The sequence below is a fragment of the Tachypleus tridentatus genome, chromosome 3 (genome assembly GCF_004210375.1).
Source record: "Tachypleus tridentatus isolate NWPU-2018 chromosome 3, ASM421037v1, whole genome shotgun sequence".
Lineage (NCBI taxonomy): Eukaryota > Metazoa > Arthropoda > Merostomata > Xiphosura > Limulidae > Tachypleus > Tachypleus tridentatus.
The window spans coordinates 11,049,911-11,070,158 of record NC_134827.1 but is presented as its reverse complement, the minus strand read 5'-3'; the positions used below and the strand labels follow the sequence as shown (position 1 = coordinate 11,070,158).

At 31.1% G+C, this 20,248-nt stretch overlaps 2 protein-coding genes and 2 long non-coding RNA genes across 5 annotated transcripts in view; all 4 read right to left on the bottom strand.

Moving 5' to 3' along the window:
• LOC143246348 (uncharacterized) overlaps nt 1-3,208 on the bottom strand; it is a 41,208-nt gene extending 38,000 nt beyond the window's left edge. For both annotated transcript variants that reach the window (XM_076492913.1, XM_076492915.1), the window contains exons 1-2: nt 3,119-3,208; nt 2,108-2,210 (exon numbers count right to left, since the gene is read on the bottom strand). In XM_076492913.1, the coding sequence (XP_076349028.1) occupies nt 2,108-2,210; nt 3,119-3,202 (187 nt within the window). In that variant the 5' untranslated portion in view covers nt 3,203-3,208. The remainder of the gene's footprint in view (nt 1-2,107; nt 2,211-3,118) is intronic.
• Nucleotides 3,209-3,314: 106 nt separating this feature from the next.
• Nucleotides 3,315-10,248, bottom strand: LOC143247916 (uncharacterized). Its single transcript, XR_013026743.1, has 5 exons — nt 10,190-10,248; nt 6,526-6,626; nt 5,572-5,635; nt 3,632-3,688; nt 3,315-3,353 (listed from the first exon to the last, which is right to left on the bottom strand). It is a non-coding gene; the product is annotated as an uncharacterized LOC143247916 (long non-coding RNA).
• A 1,330-nt stretch (nt 10,249-11,578) lies between these two features.
• LOC143246014 (uncharacterized) lies at nt 11,579-13,235 on the bottom strand. The gene is made up of 3 exons (XR_013025724.1): nt 13,110-13,235; nt 12,816-12,900; nt 11,579-11,699 (listed from the first exon to the last, which is right to left on the bottom strand). It is a non-coding gene; the product is annotated as an uncharacterized LOC143246014 (long non-coding RNA).
• A 205-nt stretch (nt 13,236-13,440) lies between these two features.
• On the bottom strand, nt 13,441-19,331 carry LOC143246350 (rifampicin phosphotransferase-like). The gene is made up of 7 exons (XM_076492924.1): nt 19,199-19,331; nt 18,363-18,455; nt 17,447-17,547; nt 16,928-16,999; nt 15,983-16,089; nt 14,867-14,939; nt 13,441-13,658 (listed from the first exon to the last, which is right to left on the bottom strand). The coding sequence occupies exons 2-6, from the start codon at nt 18,367-18,369 to the stop codon at nt 14,906-14,908; spliced, it is 321 nt and encodes a 106-aa protein (XP_076349039.1). The 5' UTR covers nt 18,370-18,455; nt 19,199-19,331; the 3' UTR covers nt 13,441-13,658; nt 14,867-14,905.
• Nucleotides 19,332-20,248: the final 917 nt, after the last annotated feature.

Genomic DNA, 20,248 nt, shown 5'->3' with positions numbered 1-20,248 from the left:
AAATTACCAAAAAGGGTTTGTTCATTGAACTTAATGGCATTAAATAACAAAGGATCACATGGGCCACAATGACCATCCAAAAAAAATCTCCATCAAATTGTATATCAGCTATGGCATACGGGTCATGACATCTCTGACAGGCAAAAATACGATAACGGAAAAGTGGGAGGAAACTGTATACCCGTGTTGTAGTATGAAATGTAATAAAAATGGTTTATTGTGGAAATAAAACAAACACAGAAGGGGCTCATTAGAGTGAGGCTTCGTTTGGACCTTTACTCAATTATATATCTTAATCAGGTGGAGAAAGAAACAAGTGTTAATACTACCACGTTCTCGAACATTAGATAGATAATGGATCCTAGCAGGAAATATTGTGACCTTTGATCATGACAGACTTACGACCCATACTTTTAGTATGGAAAACACACAATGTTATCTTGTTTGTTTATTTTTGAATTTCTCGTAAAGCTACAAAGGGCTATCTGCGTTAGGCGTCCCTAATTTAACAATGTAGGACTAGAGGGAACGCACTTAGTCATCACCGCCCACCGCCAACTCTAGAGCTACACTTTTACCAACGAATAGTGGGATTGACTGTCACCTTATAACGCTCCAACGGCTCAAAGGTCAAGCACGTTTGGTGAGACGGGGATTCGAACACACGACCCTGCGATTATGCCTTCAACGCCTTAACCCACCTGGCCATGTCGGGCCAGGGTTATTATGAAGATGCACTGTTATTAGTAAGAACATGACTGAACGTGGCGTCTCGGACCGTAATGGCGTAACGAGACTTCTTCTGTTCATTGTTCTGGTATATTGTTTTCAAACTCTGTACCTGCAACATCTGTACGATCAGTTTCTGGATCTATACATCAGTATCTGAAACTTCAAAACTAGTTATAGTAAATTGGTTATATATGTGATAAACAAATTTTAGGTTGTTGTACTAGAAAAACAAATAATTTTACTTTACTTCTTTGTCACACAATTTTTAACTGGCAATAATAATCAACAAACGAGTTTAAAAATTTTCACTTTGATTAAGGTTATGTGTATAATGTGGGCATATAACAGATATACGGATGTGTAAGCTAACACGTTGTGGGCCCCCGCTAATACAGCGGTATGTCTCCGGATTTACAACGCTAAAATCAGGAGATCGATTCCCCTCGATGGGCTGAGCAGATAGCCCTTTGTGGCTTTGCTAAACGAAAAACACACACACAAACACGTTGTGGTATAACGTACATATCCTTTGTGTAATAAAGTTTACTTCGTGGAAATAATATTACAAAATCCGATTGTTATTTTTAAGAAGTATATTTTGAGTGTTATAGATTCTTGAATAATTGAAAGCTTTTCTTTTTATAGATAATTATAATTAAGTAGCTGAAGCTACGTTTACGCATCATTTATTTTGTGTTTTCCTTATCTGTCTTGAACGTAGTCGTTGCGTCTTGAACTGTTGCCAGAGAAGGCAAACCGTACTCTCATGCAACTACAGCACCTGACAAATTAATTGATACATGTATCTTTTTCATAAGTAAAGTATATGGTTACGCTTCCTTTACACTCTGAACTTATGATTAAAATCAGTTACATTGTATAGTCTTCCAATATTTTATATTGCTCAATTTAATACAAAGAAACTGATTCATAACTCGGTTTAATCTCCCGGAGGTTCTGAGAACATTAAAACATGGTTTGAAAAGATAGAATTGATAATTAAATCTTACACACTGTCCTTTAGTGATTTTAAAATCATAATTTTTCGAAATATTGAAATATCGATAAGCCGCAACATTGAATTATCCGTGTGTAATTATTTCCTGTAACAATTTAGAATCAGATTATTTAGATTAACTATATATCTATTATTTTCATGATTATTTATTTACTTCAATATTAACACTTTCAAATAAAGTTTCTATTTCTCAGCAGGATGGCTTTGCATAACGAACAAATAATATCAAATAAAAATAAACTTTCACCAGTTTTAAAATAACGATTTTCATTCTTCTAAAGTTAGTTTCTGTTCGTAAACTGTAAAATTTTTGCAAATACAAGAATAATTATTTTAATATTTTTAAATTGAACTCACCATGAGAAATTAGGCCTCCTATCTCTGTGACAATACCGCTCAGAAGTGGAAAATATGGAGACCATTCTATGTCTGTAGAGTGAGCAATAAGAATATCTCCTTGCTGTGAAAATGAAAAGTTTATTTTAAAACAAGTCTGAAACACGAAGGTTTAATACATAGTACAATTAGCTGATGTAGAAAAAATTGTGCTCGTTAACTTAAAATAAATGTTTTATTCTTATTATTTGAAATTACTGGAAAAACAATTTAAGCACACTTCTAGTCGCTTCTTTCTGACATGATACAACGGAACTATATCAAAGCTAATTATGATAGAACTATCGTCATAGTTATTATAATTTGGCAGTTGGTACATTTAACCATCAATCTTACATGTCCAGTAAAGTTTTACTTTGGCAAATTAAAATGAAATGTTACGGTGCGGCACACATTAAAAACCTAAGACTTTTATATTCTATTTAAGGGCTATATTATTTATAATATTTGGGTTCAATGATGACTTTTGATATTAATGAAGAATCACTATTGTTACACTTAAAGTGTAAAATTTACTGCTATATAAATAAAAAAAAAATACATATTAATCAAATTTAGCGAGTGTGAGATTTACAGTAAAGCCACATCGGAATATTTATTGTGCTCACCGACAGGAGTCGAACTTTTAATTTTAGGGTTCCGCTCTTCCACCATGATATGATACAATTTAGCAATCATATCATTATTAGTGACATTGTTCTTTACTTTATTCGCGACCACGCTGGTACAGCGGTAAGTCTACGGATTTACAACGCTAAAATTAGCGGTTCGAGTCTTATCCATGGATCCAGCAGAGAGCCCGACGTGGCTTTAATATAAGAGAAAAACACACACAAACTTCATTATTCGCAATTCTCATCTCCTTTTGTATGAACATAGTGTCTTACAAATACACACGTTGAAAACTTTTCAATTTTATATTAAAATACGATTTCTTCTGGGTTAATTGTGCCTAATAAATACGAAACTCACCTTTAAACTAGGGGCTTCATTAAGATTTTTAGCAACGTGAGCCACTCCCTTCACAACACCCTGGCATACAAGGTGTTCATACATTATAAAATGTCTATATGTAAATATAGAAAACAAAAATATTAATTTTATCATTCACATAAGAAATAGCCAGATAAACCTTAGCAATAAATCAAACTTGTCGTAAGTCTTACTTTTAAGAAGTGAATTCTGTAGTGCCATATATGAATGATTTCTAGAAATATAGTATTAAGAAAACATTTCTGACAGAAACAAATCAGTCATGAACTTTAAATAGTTTCTAGATAAATTAATAAATGCGTTGTATATTTCGTATCAAATTTAACTTTATAAAGATACCAGTATCTGATCGTTATATTACTATCTGTGATTTTGAAACGTATATAACTAGCAGTTTAAATCACTACACTTAATCAACATTACTATGAATACATTAGCATCTACAGAGAATTTCAATTTATATTTTGTTTATAGATAAATAAAATAACAAACCAGACCTCGTAATTTTTGAAAGGAAGAGTAAGTGTCCTCAACGTCTTCTGTAGAGATCTGTTAAAATGAAGATTTGTGAAAAGTAATCTAATTAAATATATTTGTAGAAAAAATATATTTTTTAAATTTTGTTATTTCATAGATTTATTCACCCCATTACGTTCTGTGGAGCTTCTAAGTTGGTTCTAAAATATAATTTGATTATTTAGTCCACCAATATATACTATCACTGATATGGTTTGATGAAAACTTGTAAATGTTATTACGTTTTTGGTCGTGTCTGATATGCACTGCTGACCAAACACTTAAGGCCAATGAAGATAAAGAAAAAATATGCATTTTGCATTGTTAGACTCCACCACTTATTTGAGTAGAAAATCGAAAGATGAAAATGAAAAAATGTAAAATAAAAAAACTATTTTAGTATTTAATAGAGAAAATGTGAACAGTATGAAATTAGCCTAAATACCAGCTGGTCAAAACTTTAAGATCATACTGAAACGAAGCTTGAATCGGTAAACACGTAACGAAATTTAGAAAGTTGTGTTCAAGCATAGCGTTGTCAACATCTTCCATTGACATCTCCTGTATCACATTTAGTAAAAATAGGGCAAAGGCTAAAAACTTGAGTTGGAACGTGGCAGGATTGTCGAGCTGCAAAAGCCAGGTCTCTCTCAAAGTGCCATCCCTGGTGAGATTGGGCGTAGTAAAACTGCTGTTGCTAACTTTTTAAAAGACCCTGAGGGATACGAAAAGAATTTCAAGTGGTCGACTCAAGAAAATTTCGCCGGCAATAAGCAGGAAGATTCGACGGGTTATCCGGCAAGACACCAACCGATTATCGAACCAGATTTAGGTCCTTACGGACGCAGAATGCAGCTCAAGAACAATAACACGGCATCTTCGAGAGAAAAGCTTCCTAAACGTCTTCAATGGCCAGTCCTACTTCCACACAACGAAACAGCTTGGTAAAACTTTGCTGAGAGGCACCAAACATGGGACGTAGAAAAGTGGAAAATTTAATCTGGATGGTCCAGATGGCTTTCAACGTTACTGGCACGTTAAAGATATTCCACCAATGACATATTCTACACGGCACAGTGGAGGAAGTTCCATCATGATCTGGGGTGCTTTTGCTTCCATGGAACAATGGAGGTTCAGGTTATACAGGGGCGTCAAACAGCAGCTGGCTACATTGGCATGTTGGAGAGAGCATCCTTATTGACTGAAAACCCTCGCTTGTGTAGAAATGACTGAATCTTTCAGCAAAACAACGCTGCAATCCACAATGCCCGCAAGACAAAGGACTTTTTCATGGCGAATAACGTGATTCTTTTGGACCATCCAGCGTGTTTGCTCGAACTGAACCCCGTTGAAAATGTTTGGGGTTGAATGTCAAGGTAAGTCTATAGAAATGGACATCAATTCCAAACAGTGCATGATCTTCGTGAAGCCATCTTCACCACTTGGAATAACATTGCAGCCAGCCTTCTGCAAACGCTTATATCGACCATACCAAAGCGATTGTTTGTAGTTATTCTCAAAGACGGCTGGACAACTAACTACTGAGATCTCTTGTTGGGCATTTTCTACCCTGTTTAGGACTTTTTTATGGTATGGTCTTAAACATTTGACCAGCTAGTATTTAGGCTAATTTCATAGTGTTCACATTTTCACTGTTCAATGTTAAAAGTTTTTTTTTTTACTTTCCCTTTTCTTATTTTCATCTTTCAAACCTCTACTCAAATGAGAGATTGAGTCTAACAACGCAAAATGCATATTTTTTCTTAATGCTCCTTGGCCTTAAGATTTTGGCCCCCAGTGTATGTACATTGTGGTGGTCATACAAATAAAATATTTTCTATTTATTCACAATTCCAATTCATTCAAAAATACTTTCTAATGCTCCATTTCTTTGAGGTAAAATCAAGCTGAATCACCTTACTCCTCTCTCTAAGGCAAACTCCCCGTCGAGCTTGTGACACGAGGAAACGTAGAATAAACCTGGAAAAAATTTACGTCTCTAATTTTATGAAAAAATTTTAAAATAATTTTGAAATTTTCTAAAGATCGTTTTTTCTGATTGTTCGATTTTGTTCTCAGATTTAGTACAACCAAAAAGGTGAAGAAACTTGTAAAGCAAAGTTCGACAACAAAGAAAAAAGCAACAATAACATATTAATTGAATCAATAATTTAAATTATCAGATTTAAAACATTCTTTTATTTGAAATTTCTTGAATCAGAATACAGTAAAAAAACACGTTATCAAGTTTTCTTTATTTGTTTTTCATTCAAAATGTACAAAAATAACTGGTAATATTTAACAATGTAAGCATTCTGTTGAATTATTTTACTAATTATAAATATTGTGTAGTCTTAAGTCCTGTTTTAAATATTCCTTACAAAATTATCAAACCATATTATATATGTTGAGAAAATAATTTTCATTAAAAATGATGACTTATTCAAGCTAGTTATTAATTGTTTGTTAACGAGCTTTGCTATTTGAAAAGTATTTGATAAGCATAGAAAATGATCCGTCCTAAAGAAATGTTCTTTGAAATCCTACGTAACATATAAACCGCCATGTTTTATGCCGATGGAAATAAAATTGAATATTTATTTTGGACAGGACATAATTTTCTATATAATGATTGGAATTAAGAGTTCATTGAAGATGTCAGTGATGTCACTGGTATATGTTATTTTTAAAAAATGTAATATCACAACATTTATCCACGAGTAATTAAATATGAAAAGATAAATAAATGTGTATATATGTATACGTACAAAGACATACAGAATTATGTGTGATGGCAATGGAATAGTTATATTATTGTATAAATTTAAAAAAGACCTCCAGAGGTTAAATGATTACCGTTATCTTTTTACCTGGAAAATTTCGTTGGTTTGTACTTGATTTGTTCAATAGCTTCTGTTATTGGTAATTCTTCTTTAGCAATGGCCATCAAATGAACTGTCTTTACCATAGACTTTCAGAGGAAGAAAGAAAAGAATTATACAACAAACTCAAATACCACGTTCGAAATTTACAATTGGTTCATTCAACGTGAGATGTATTACTAACATATCCAGACAAATTTCTATCAGTAAAGCAACAAATGTGTTGAATAATGTCTAACATTGTCATTAGTTTGAACCTGATAATATTAAAATTAAAACAAAGAAAAAATATTAGACATTTCAAAATAAAGAAAACAGTATTAAATGAGTAGCTTAAACCTAAATTAATGAATCATCTGGGATACAGTTGCACCTTTTCTAATCATTGTATCAATGTTTTAATGTCGGAGTGTAGTATATATATATATATATATATATATATGTTTCAGTTTTCTATTTGTAGGGTGAATTGATAACATAATAGAGTCAGAATTTATAAACCTGTAGAAAAATGTGTAGCATATATTATAATAAATAGATAGGAGATATACATCGCAATGTGATGCAGTTTTATAATGATAAAAGGATATTAATATTTTAACAATAGGTAACTCATAATATCGAGTAAATTTTAAAGGAACGTTTTGAAAGTATTCCTTAACAATATCAAATCGATTTGATTACAATTTTCACATGTCTCCTTCTGCCTAACTATTGGTTATTACGAGAAACACATATTCTGTTTATTTTATAACAGAAGATACTAGTTTCTCAACAGCATATGACGTGAGAGAAGAGGTTCAGCTTAAATTGGTCTTCAATGGTGTTTGAATGAAATAGTTGTCCACAGTTTTTCTTTTGACACAATTTCCAGTTTTATATATTCATTTGGCTAATTTCTAATTATTTATATGACAACGAAAAGTGTATAGAAGAATTGATTGTTTAGCTGTTTATAAAATATTTTCCAAGTTTCTGCAAACTTGTTTAGCTCAACCTCTCAAATACCAATGTATCCATCCGCTAATTTTTCATAGTATATAAATCACGAAGTAACTTCTTGCAGTTGTACCTGATAATGCCAAGATATCCTGATGAAATACTGAAACTATAAGTATTATACTTTGACAATAAACGAGTTTAAGTATTGCATATTATTTTATTGGAATATAAAGAATCAGATATGATTTAATGAAATTAAAATAGGATCAATCTTAATCAAAGTACTTGGCATTAGGAAAAACTGGAATATTTAATTGTTTAAAGCACAAAACAATATACCAGATTCTATTAGTCCCATCCACTGACAGTGCCTGAGATGTGGCAGAACGAACTGAAACGCTTCTCTGGTTGTTTACGTTTTCTTGTGTTTTTATCAAACTGTTGATAAATTCCTCAAGCAGTTTTCTGAAGCTGAAAACTCTATTTTGAAAACTGGATATCTTCCCAATCATTCAGCAAATTAATTTTTCACAACTCATGTACTACACTTATGGAACATGAAAACTCGAATTCTACTGCTACTAACCATTAGACTTTCAAGTTGACACAATAGTAGGTGTGCACTTGAATGAAATTCTGTGACAGTAACAGACATTAGAGAAGGCTGTAGTGAATCTCAATCCCATTAAACTATAAGTTCTTCTCAAGTGAAAAAAAGCAACAAACAAAAATCACACAAGCATTGAAAGTCAGAACTTGATGTAAGATCCATGTAAAAAATGCAGAGAGAGATAAAAGCAAGAAGGCTGTTGATTCACTGTTGTTTTCTTCTGCCAATAATCAAAATGTTATTTTGTTTCGAGAATTATTATGAGCTTGCAAAGATCAACCAGGTAAGTGTCAGACTTACATGCAGGAAGCTGTGTGCACTTTTTGGAAGATTGTAAGAACATAAAAAATATGTTTAAGAATCCCTGTTTTGAGGCAAAATGTTAGTCTCTAAAGAAGATATAGAAGTCAGTTTCCGATGTAGAAGCCAGAAGAAAGGGTCCAGAGGTCTTCAATCTTTTGAACAAGAAGTCATGTCCACTACCATGCTGAGTGTGTTCAGAGTAAGTAAGTTATTTATATCTCTCTAAAGTCCAGTGACTAGACAGGACCGAATTTGCAGCGCTCATATAAGACTGGACCGAGTACAGTAATGTAATAATCGATAACTTATTCGTAGTGTTGATTCATTTAATGAATGTTATTGAATGTACAATCAAAGAGTAATTAACACTTCAAATTGAAAAATATTTGTATTAATATTTTATTACTATTAATATTTTACAAGATACTTTCAGTAATTTTGATGAAGACGAGTTTCTTCATTTAGTGTATTAAAGTTTTGTTGCTTTTTAATTTCGACCTCAGAGTTAGTTCTTTATTCTAACCGTAAACTTCCTCGAGCGAGTGAGTTATGTACTCCGATCGGGAATGAATTACTGGATTTAATATAAATATGTTGTTACTAGTGCTAAAGTCAAACTTCAACATGACCCACCTGTTACAGTATATTTTACGTTCCGGTCTTGAATAAGAAAATTTTAGGTAAAAACACCCATACAACTGTCTTGCATTTTATATATCATAGTAATAGATAATATGCTGATGATCTGTAAAAACTACCATTTATACTCGTTTAAAAATATTATTTTGTAATGAATAATTTATTGAAACGAATGTTAAAAATACTATCAGTTTTATCTGCAAAGTTTTCACTAAATTTTGAGGATCCTCATTCCATGGGTTCGTCATGGTGTCGAACTACATGGATGTAAAAGGCACATGTAGATATGTATAATTATGGTACATTATCAAAAACGTTATCTACATAGAACAAAATTATAAAATTAACTTAGTAATGAGCATAAATAATTTAATATAGTGTTCTTACCTTCTTATTCATATTTACTGGAATCTAGTTTTTTTTGTTCTTGAACACGAAACAACACAACTCGTTATATGTGCTCTGATCTCTTTGAGTATCATAATACTATTTTCAACATTATAAGCTTTCACACTTGCTGCTGAAAGAGCTGGAGATGGAAGTAGATTTATCTGTTTCGTCAAATAGGTATCACTTTTGTAAGCAATGTTTTAGAATGTAATCCAGATAATATGTTACAAGATTCAGCCACTTTAAGATATTTTGACTATTCATAAATCCATATATTATTTCCCAGTCGATATATATACTAAGATAGTAATCCATAATAACAGTTATAATATATATAGGAGTTACCGTTATTTGTCGAAGGTAATAACATCCTGTACATTAGTATTGAAACTCACCGCTCCAAACTATTATGGTTTACTTAGAAGTTTCCTAACAAATATTGGTGAGAATTTACCGTATTTTACGCTAAACATATATATATATATATAATTTAATAATCGAATTTCCTGTTTTTATATAAGGGGCAATCAAATTCTATCGAGTAAGAACAAAAAATCACATTCTATTTATGTATTTTATAATTTTATATCAATTGGAATTAATTTATGCAAAGTAATCATAGTCAGCAAAGATGTGAAGTGAGAAATAGGTATTGGATGAGCTGCAAAGACATTGTTTTCCCAAAATAAATGAATTTTCCACTATTAGATATTTTATTAGGTTTCTGAAGAGATAATTTTGTCGATTTACCTGAAACATCATAATTACCTCTTTCAAGCAACGATGTCCATGGGTTGATAGAAATTCTCGAAATTTAGTCCCTACAACTCCGTAAGGTCAAAATGTTATTCTCTCCTTGTCATATCCCTTATACAGTTATAACATACAGAATTAAATAAACAAGTTAATTTTTTAAATACCAATACCAGCCGTTCTGAGATATATTGACGAACTTTTTCTACATTATATATGCATGTCCATTTCGTTGTCATGAATAGGACCACGAAATCGAAAATTCGAAGGGAACTGACATTTATAGCCAATATAATACTCATTCTTTTAAATCCCATAAAAAGAAACGTTTTTCTTGATTTTTAATAACACTAAAGACAAGTATCAATCAATGTAAGAAACAACATAAAAATCAGAGCAGAGATTTATAGCTGAATTTGTTTAGCTTTCATTAAACATTTTAAAAAAAAGAGGAATACTTCTTTTCCTTTCTTATGTAAGTTCTTAAAACACACAGAAATTAGTTCACTTCGAAATAAAAGCTACAACTGGCAGCATGAGACATTAATAAGACACTGGGAGAACAATTTCTTCTCAGTTAATACTCCTTAAAATAGAAAAAATTAAGCAACCAGTCTTTTAGAATCTTTGTGATACTACTGAAGATTATAAACAACTACACACAAGAAAATGTATAAAGTTTTAAATCTTTAGATATTTGAATTTCGATTTGGAATCATTGCTTCATTCATAGAATAAAAAGATCACCAGCCTCGCAATCCATAGCCTCGAAAGTTTTGTCAAAACCAGATTTACAGATCTCACTTGCAAGTTTTTAAAATGACATTTGAACAATGGAAAACATAATGTTATTCAGTCTTTTAATAGAATGTAGATTTGTAAAAATCATTCAACTTGTCCAAACTTGTCAGAAAAATGAGCTACATTTGTAAACTAAGACGTACAAACAATGGTAGTTTCAGTGATTGGTACTATTACAGTATTTGTATTCGTTGTTGCGAAATGATTTCATTGATAAAACAAGAAATGATAATCAGTGATGACGAGAAACCCACTTTTGATATTTCGTTTGGGCTGATGTAAAAGTGTTTTCGGCTATAACTTTATATTTCATGCGGCTATAACACTAAATATTACTATAACTTTAACGGAATGATATAATTAATTTCTTAAGAACAGAAAGCAATTTTTCTTTAACACACACACACATATATATACTGTAATAAACTAATGGGATGATAGAATAAAAAATTCATGACCATTTTATAATCTGAGATTTTACTTTTAATGTTAAATTCTTTCCTTATAGTTTCTAAAATATGCAAACGTTAAGGTGTAATTAATATTTGCAACATATCTAAAGTAGCAAAGTGATTGGGTTATTAATTATCATAGATCCTACTTGCTGTTATCAATCATTTTGGCTGTAATATTACCTGAAGTTGCATTGGAACTCCAGCACTTTCAACGTTTTTTCCAACAGAAATAAGAGTTGCTACGTCTTTTAATAGCTCTTCAGGGTTTTCTGGAGACGAAGACAAATTTAATTATATCTTTAATCTTACAATAATAATGGTCTACTACGTATATGTTAACATCCATTAGCCAGAGTGAGTTGGATCGATTATCATAACTTTTGTTACCATGAAATAATATAGTCACAATAATGGCAAATTTATCGAAGAAAAAGTTGTGATAAAGTTTTATTGTGTTTTTTTTTATTTTTATATAAAGTGTTATCTATTTAAAACATTGTAGAAAAATTTCACAATATGTTATTTAGTTCTAAAATCTAGAGGTAACAATCCAGTTTCAACTCTCTGGCAACACTAAAGGTAAAGTAGTGAAATACAAGTCAACATTAAAATACCTATTTTATAAATAAAATACCTATTTATAAAATGCTACTTTATCATCCTACTTATTCTACGCTCAATGTAAATATCAAAAGATTAATAAGTATGGATATCATGTTATTCTAAAACTACTGGTTGTTAGATTTATTTAGTTCAAGAATCTCCTCGATATTAGGTTTAAAATGAAATAATATCTAATTTTAAAAATTATAAAATGAAAACTATATTTTTATTCTTATTATTATTTTAGAGAGGAAAGACTGTCACACAGCAGCGCCGTACCATCCACTCTTCATAATCTAAAGTTCACTGTCACTCTTATAACGCAGCCACAGTTTAAACTGTAGGTCATATTTTGTGTTATCTTTCAGATTATAATCCGGATCACCAGCTTTAACTGGGCTCTAACACAGGATTAATGTAAACTATAATTTGGCAAAAGTCTGTGTATGTTTGTGTGACCATAAACTGCTGGAATAAAAGTTACCGGATATGTAAAGTAACCTAGGGCCCACTTGGGAGTTTGGATCTGAATCCCCTGTTACCTTGGAACCTTCTATGTCATTTCCGTATATTAAATGGGTATATCAGCTAGTATCTGTCGTTTTGTCTTCAGAAAATAAAGGTTCCTTCATTCAAACTTAGAAAATTATCTGTGGGATGTATAAGACAAAGGCCTTTCTGTGAATTATTGAGATAATAGGAAAATATAATCTGATATAGGTATACTGAAAACGTGGAACATATGTAATTATAAAGCTAGGGCTAATAATGAAGTAATTTACCCTTGTAGCTGTCAATTAAACGACCAAACAACAATGTGTTCATCATTGAGGAGAACGTTGTTATGATGTAGTGCAAAAGTGCAGTCTGAAATATAGTTACAAAACATTAATACACCTACTTAATTTTACTTAAGTCTCAAAAGAAAGAATCATATATGTAGGAGTTACTACGTACAGTACAAAATACCTTTTACACTTTTGAGTATTTGTATATCACCCTTATACATTTGTTTGCTCAATCAAACTGCCCTTATTTTCTAATAACATATAACAATATAACTAAACAAACATCACCTCGACCATGTCCGTAACATGTAACGTTAGATATTCGTACAAGTTCTTGACTGATCTCGTAACTTCAGTGGGAATTCCAAAGTTCAAAATTTTATCTTTTTCCATTTTCAGTTTTTTCTCAGAAAAAATTCCGTCCTATAAAAAATGTTCTTTTAATAAAATTTAATATCAGTATTTATAGTGAAGTAGCCATGCATATACAAAATCACTTTTTGTTTCCTACATGGCTGTATAGTAATAACAGAAAGAAAATATACATTCCACGTATTCTTTAATACATTATCTGAAAACGTACAAATTAGGATGATAACTCCTTTACTTTTCAAACGATTCTTGGAAATTATATATATATATATATATCTACAGGTGCATATTTACCACTAGTTTATTCAGTAGCGTCTTCCACTTTAGAAGTTTCGGAATGTATCCAAATCTGTGGATCACTTTCTGCCTTATCTGCTCCCGTTCTTCTATAAATATACCAAACATAGACAACTCCAACGATCGTGAAATCAGACTATCTTCTTCATCCATTTCCTTCATTACAATCTGGCTCAAAACATGTGGAATTTGATTAAATATAATTTTTACCCGAAGGTATTTCTTTTAAAGTGTTTTTTATCCATGCTATGTTTCATATAATATATGTTTATTTTATTCTAAGCCACACCCTTTAGTCATATGTGATGTGAAAAATAGAATTAATATTACATGCTATTTTATAGGCACATTAACAACATCAGTGTCATAATACAATGAGTTTATTCATTCAGAAAGGTAAACTCAGATTAAAGCATAAATATGAAATAATCATCTCTTAAAATGATCAAAAAGACTTTCGGAAATGTTTTTTTTTTGTGAAAATTCGATCCAAACGTAAACCTCGTAAATTTGAAAAAGTTCAATACTCAGTAGCTTATATTTTTATACTTTATGTATTAATTAACTTGTTTTATAGACGACATAAAAAACTTAAAGATACTATGAAGTAATTTAAAATAATCGTAAATATTCTAATTCGGAAATTCACAACTTATTACAAACACATTTTCTTGAGACATATGTACGGCCGGATGGATTAAGATAAGCCTACCTCTTCCATCACAAACATGCTACGATTATAAGAAATAATTAGATCAGATGTGAAAAGTGGAATGAAAGGATGCCACCGCCCTTGCTTTTGATGCAAATACATCTGAATAAAAATAAACTTATATCTGTATCTTACAATAATTATGTTACTAGATCAAATCAAAATGATTTTGATAATTCTGGAAGAAGTTAATGAGTGATAAATATTTTATTTTATTAAGATAATATTTAGTTAATATATTTTCTTCTTTTAGTGTTGTCATAATGTATATAAATGTCACTAGTAACAATGCAAACAGCAACAACAACGCACCAAAAATATTAATGTTCATGTCACCCCAGTGTCACATCGGACTAACACCACTAAAAAAACAGTTTGATGAAATGATTAGGATTCTTACTTAACAAACTAGATAAACAGTCTTATATAAGGTTATTATCTTTTTACTATCGTATTATATGAAGTTCTAAAGTTTATGTTTTGGATGTTCAAGTGTTAATAATTTTGTTTTGATAAAATCTATCTATGAAAATGATAAATCTGCAATAACACAAAGAGATAATGATAAAATAATGTAATAACTAAAGTATGATAAAAATTACAGGTTTTAAGAAAACATTAACATATACGTTAATTAACGATATCAAACTGAATAATTGCTTACCATAAAAGCTGTTCTAAAAAGTTTATATTCTGTTGTTAGTCAAAAAGGTGACGCTGATCCGGGAAATACCTCCCTGTATGTTTAAGAAAAAACAAACGTTTATATCAATATTTATTATTTTTCATTTTCGAACAGCTATTTATGACAAGTGTAAACCACAAGTCACTATTATTTCTGCTGGGTATGTTATAATTTGTGTTTTTTGGAAATGTATATGCATCTTGTAATCAACACTGTCCTTTATAGGTGGTCTAAAGTTTAGGATGAGTTTGTTATAAAACAGTCAAGACAGAAGTCAAACCTCAAATTATAAAAACAGAAAGTAGTGGATAAATGTCTTTGGAACTTACTTAAAGTTTCGTATATTCTTACAACACAAATCAGAAGAAATTTAATACTGTTTGTAATTATAAGAATTATCAAAAAAGTAAAAAAAAATAAGTATTACACATTGTTTTGACAATCATATGATAATTAAATATTCTATGTTCATAAAATGATAAACATTGGAAGATGAAATTTCTAATAATGTGTTTCATTGGCTCAAAATACTCGAAAGTTTGCTCTTAGTAAAAATTAGTTTAATAATATTGTTTGAGTAGTTATGCTTTCTGGTTGTAGTTTTCGTTTGTTTGTTGTCGGCCCGGCATGGCCTAGCGCGTTAAGGCGTGCACTTCGTAATCTGAGGGTCGCGGGTTCGCGCCCGACTCGGGCCAAACATTCTCGCCCTCCCAGCCGTGGGGGCGTTATAATGTGACGGTCAATCCCACTATTCGTTGGTAAAAGAGTAGCCCAATAGTTGGCGGTGGGTGGTGATGACTAGCTGCCTTCCCTCTAGTCTTACACTGCTAAATTAGGGATGGCTAGCACAGATAGCCCTCGAGTAGCTTTGTGCGAAATTCCCAAACAAAAATTGTTTGTTGTAGGTCACAAAACTACACAATAGTGAGTCTGTGCTCTGTCCATTGCTCATATCGAAACCAGATTGTTATCGTTATAAGGTTACGGACTGACTTCTGAAGAACAGAGAGACATGTAGCTTTGAGAAAATCATTTCCTTGTTTTAAACTAAGCATCTGAGAAAGCATAAAAGGGAATAAATGTTACATAACTTACCCCACGTTTGCTATGGTTAAATATTCATTTTCTGTTAATAAACCGCTATCCAATCCGTGCACTATTTCGTAATCAGTAGGTTTGTCCTCGGTAGTTATTGGTCGAGCCTGTGGGGTAATAAAAATAATTTTTTTTAAAGTCGCTTAAACTACTTTAGAAAATGTCTTGTAAAGCCGTAGCCAAATACGAGTATGTTTGAAACCAACAACAAGAAGAAAGTTGCATGTTTAAGTAGTACTAATTCGGATTATTAATTAGTCGTTAAAATATTTTTGATTTTAAGGCCCATATGATATTTTGTTAAATATAAGTATAAATTCTAGTTAATTTCCAGTTAGCTTCAAAATATTATAATGAATACAGATCGATTTACTTAAATTTCATAATAAGTTATTAATTCTGCTTAAGATTGTTTGCCCTGTTCCTATGACAGCGCATTTCTGTAAATTACGGGAAAATATGTTTTTAGCGTGGCATTCTTAAGGTTCGAATGTAAATTAAATCATTTCAAATTTTCAGAAGACTGAAAGTGAATATCTTCTGTATTATTTACCAATCAAGGAATTATACCTACCAACGCCTGTTAAGTGGTGACAACTAGAATCTCTATTAATTAACTTCGTTCATAAGGTTATAGCAGGATTAAGCTTCATGGCCATACATGAATGATATCCTAACATGCATATCTATATAAATAATAATTATCGTTCAACATTTCCAGTATTTTGGTAGAAAGGCAATAATCGCAGTTGATTGAGCCATTAACCTAAATTCTCTTTATAGTATTCGTCATCTATCTTAATAATTCTACATTTAGTCATGGCAATCCATACTCATTGTTCTCTATGTACAAGTTGAATTACATTGTTAGAAATTGAGATAGTAAGTTAATACTATATGAAGTGACCCACTAGACAAGTTTGTAAAATTACGTTTTTCTCTCACCTGCAGGAGAAAAATGTTGTCGTTACTGATTGCCCATTCAATGTCACGTGCAGACCCAAATGACGACTCCACCTGGATATTAAAACACGATCTCAGACTCCAAAGGAATTTGATTTTTATCTTTCTCAAACAAACAATTGAAACTTGAAACTTAAAAAAAGTATTAATGATTAAATCAAACACTTAACACTTAGCTCTTTTAGTTTTCAAGTAAATAACGTACGATACTAACAGTCTATATACATCTTAACGACCAATATAACAATGTATATACCTATTCTCACTTCCCCATTGAACTTTAATACTTTGAAAGACTTTAATATTCTTAAGTCAGTATGTAAATATGACAATAAGTCTGTGTTTTTCGAATTTCAGATATAATTTCTTGATTTGTAAAGAAAATATTTCACATTTCTATAATGATTGAAGCAACATCGACATTTTATAGCAATTTAATGGATTGTATTTACTAACATACATCTGAAAAACTTGTTGGTTAGTTTATAGCATCAAACTCACCAAGATACCAACTTTACCAAGTGACTCCACTTCTTCCTTTGAAAGACACCAAGCACGTGATACTTTCTCTTTTACTGGCTCTTCCTTAGTTCCACCCTCCTCTGAACATAAATTACAAACCTGTAAGCTTAAGTAAACTATAAATTTTCACTACTGAAAGAAGAGAAACGTTACGTAATATTTAATACCGTGTTGGTGAAGAGAATCAATATTATGGCTGACTAAAACAGTTTAGTTTCAATAACTTTCATTTGTAATTCATCCAGTCAACATGATAACTCATATCTCAGTTTTTTTATTCTGTATATCTTCTAGCCACATACACTGTGAAGGTAACTAATTGTACGCTACTATTTCGTCGTTACGAGAAACAATTGTTTCTGCCCATCCAGATTCAGCATTCATAATTTATTCTCGATCCAATTTTATAATGCATAATACTTTAACTTGCATAACGGAAGAACTCAACATTTTCTAGAAATATCAGTTGCGCACTACCCTGCGTAACTTTAATAACAAAGGTACATCTAGTTCAATTTTTGTTAATACACATTCCGCAAGACAAGTGTACAGTTAAACTTTTATATATTCAATCAGCAACAATCACCACTTTTATAATATAGAGCAGACGTGACAATTTAAAACTTCGCAACCAAAACACTAACATACACTGTTAAAGAATATGACGTGTATTGAACACAACTTTAAAAAGAATGAATTAAAAAAGTAAAATGGAGATATTCCTTATCCTGGATATCAAGAAATAAACTTTAAATTTACCGTTATAGTGTAATATATAAAATATAATATTTTACATAAGTAAATTATTCGTTGTTTAAAATTGGGCATTTTACTTTTTTGTGTAATAATGATGGAATATTAACTTAAAAGCAGACAAACCCAGAAGCAGACAAACCTGTCATTCTGAATATCTTCTCTTTCTTTCCTAGGATTTGCTCATGAACACAGACGTATATGTATCGGGCTCTAAAGTTGCCGAAACCACTGACTAATAAAAATGAAATAAGTGTAATATATGTCTTTTTCTTAAAGATTGCATATAGCAACCAAATATATGATGCAATATGATCATAACATCTTTTTTTTCGTAAAAAAATTTCGTAAAAATTCTATATTGAATTCGTCATAAAATAACAGCAGGCACATTTGAAATTCTTTTTGAATAAGTGGGCATTTAAGAAATGTAGAGAGAGGCACATAAAATCAGGCTGTTTTATAACGTTAATTTATCAGTTGTATTAGTTAAATAAAGATCTTATGTATAAGAAAAATGTGACATTTTGATAAATGTTAATACACTACATTGTTATCTTTCAGTGTAAAAAATAACGAGTTAGTTTTTACTTACACACATTTGCACTAAGCTTCGTAAACTTCTTCCTTATACACATTTAACCAAAATTTAAGTATAACAAAATTAAATTATATATTTCAAGATAAACATCAATAATTTTTCAAATTCTTAACAAAACAGAGTTGTCTGTTTCATAAGCAACAGAATTGACAGTTTCTTCACTTCTTCATCGTACTTTGGCATTAATAACGTCTGCACAGTGAATTAAACCGTGTTCATCAAACAAATCCTACTAAATTAAGCTCTTTAAAACTGCTAACACGCTTTTTTATGATATCTTATTAAAATAGCATCTCATTTTCTCTTCGACTTTTAACCTTTGTAAAATGATTCTCTATTATAAAAAGATGAATAACAAATTAACTAGTTTGTGTTACCTCTCCCAATCCGTAGTTAGCTGAGACTGAGATATAAGACGGATGTCCTGTGACGGGATGAGCAGTAAACATCACCCCGGCACCATCTCTTGGATTACCAATGCCATATGTGAGCCTTCTGGTTGTCCATTTTGCCTAGAATAAAACGACATTTAAATTTATTTCTTTATTCTTTTCAGCATACAACTACACAATGGGTTGTCTGTACTGTGCTTTTCGCAATAACTGAACCCCATATGATAGCGTTATAATCTTTCTCTATCTTACCGCAGGGACACCAAAGGTACAACAAGCAAGTGCCAAACAAATGTCACAAACTAAATAAAGCTAATCAGATTTGATCTTGTTTTTATTTTTAAATGTACCAGCCAAAACATTCATTGGTAAAAAGAGTAGTGCCGGTGAGTAGTTATGACTAACTGCCTTTCCTCTATTCTTACACTGCTAAATTAGGGACGGCTAACGAAGATAGCCCTTGTATAACCTTTCAAGAAATTCAAAAACAAACAGACTGGAGTGTCTAATATTATTCCATTTTTCTGTAAACGTTTCAAAAGTAATTTACTTTGCCAGAGTTTACACTTTTAAGTTATTGTAAAGTGAAATACCAATGGAAAGTACTGAGTTACTTACCTTCGATATTAGACAGAATTAAACGCCACAGAGGAGGCCCAACAATGACTAATAGCTGTGTAGACCTATGAAAGAAGTAAATATGTATCGTTACTTAAGAATCATGCGAATGATATCTTCTAGTACTAATAATGCTATATTTATGTTGTCAAATGCAGATCCAAATTATTGAACTTAATTGTCTTTATGAACGCTTTGATAATATTATCGAAATAAATATGGTATTGTCAAGTTAATGTGGCTGCCTGCCTAGTAGTTCTTCGAATACTTAAGCTATGTATAACACAATAACCATTTCGAATATAACGATTAGCTGATTAAGTTATTTGTATTGATTTTAACAGTCTTTTAGTGAAGTAATAATAATAATATACAAGTGAAACATGTAAAAATTAGGTTCAGAAAAATAATGTAATC

Coding starts and splice junctions, on each gene's coding strand:
- LOC143246350 (XM_076492924.1), bottom strand. Junction 17,000..17,446: donor TTGGTAAAGTTGGTATCTTG/GTGAGTTTGATG, acceptor TTTAATATCCAG/GTGGAGTCGTCATTTGGGTC. Junction 16,090..16,927: donor ACAACATTTTTCTCCTGCAG/GTGAGAGAAAAA, acceptor ATTACCCCACAG/GCTCGACCAATAACTACCGA.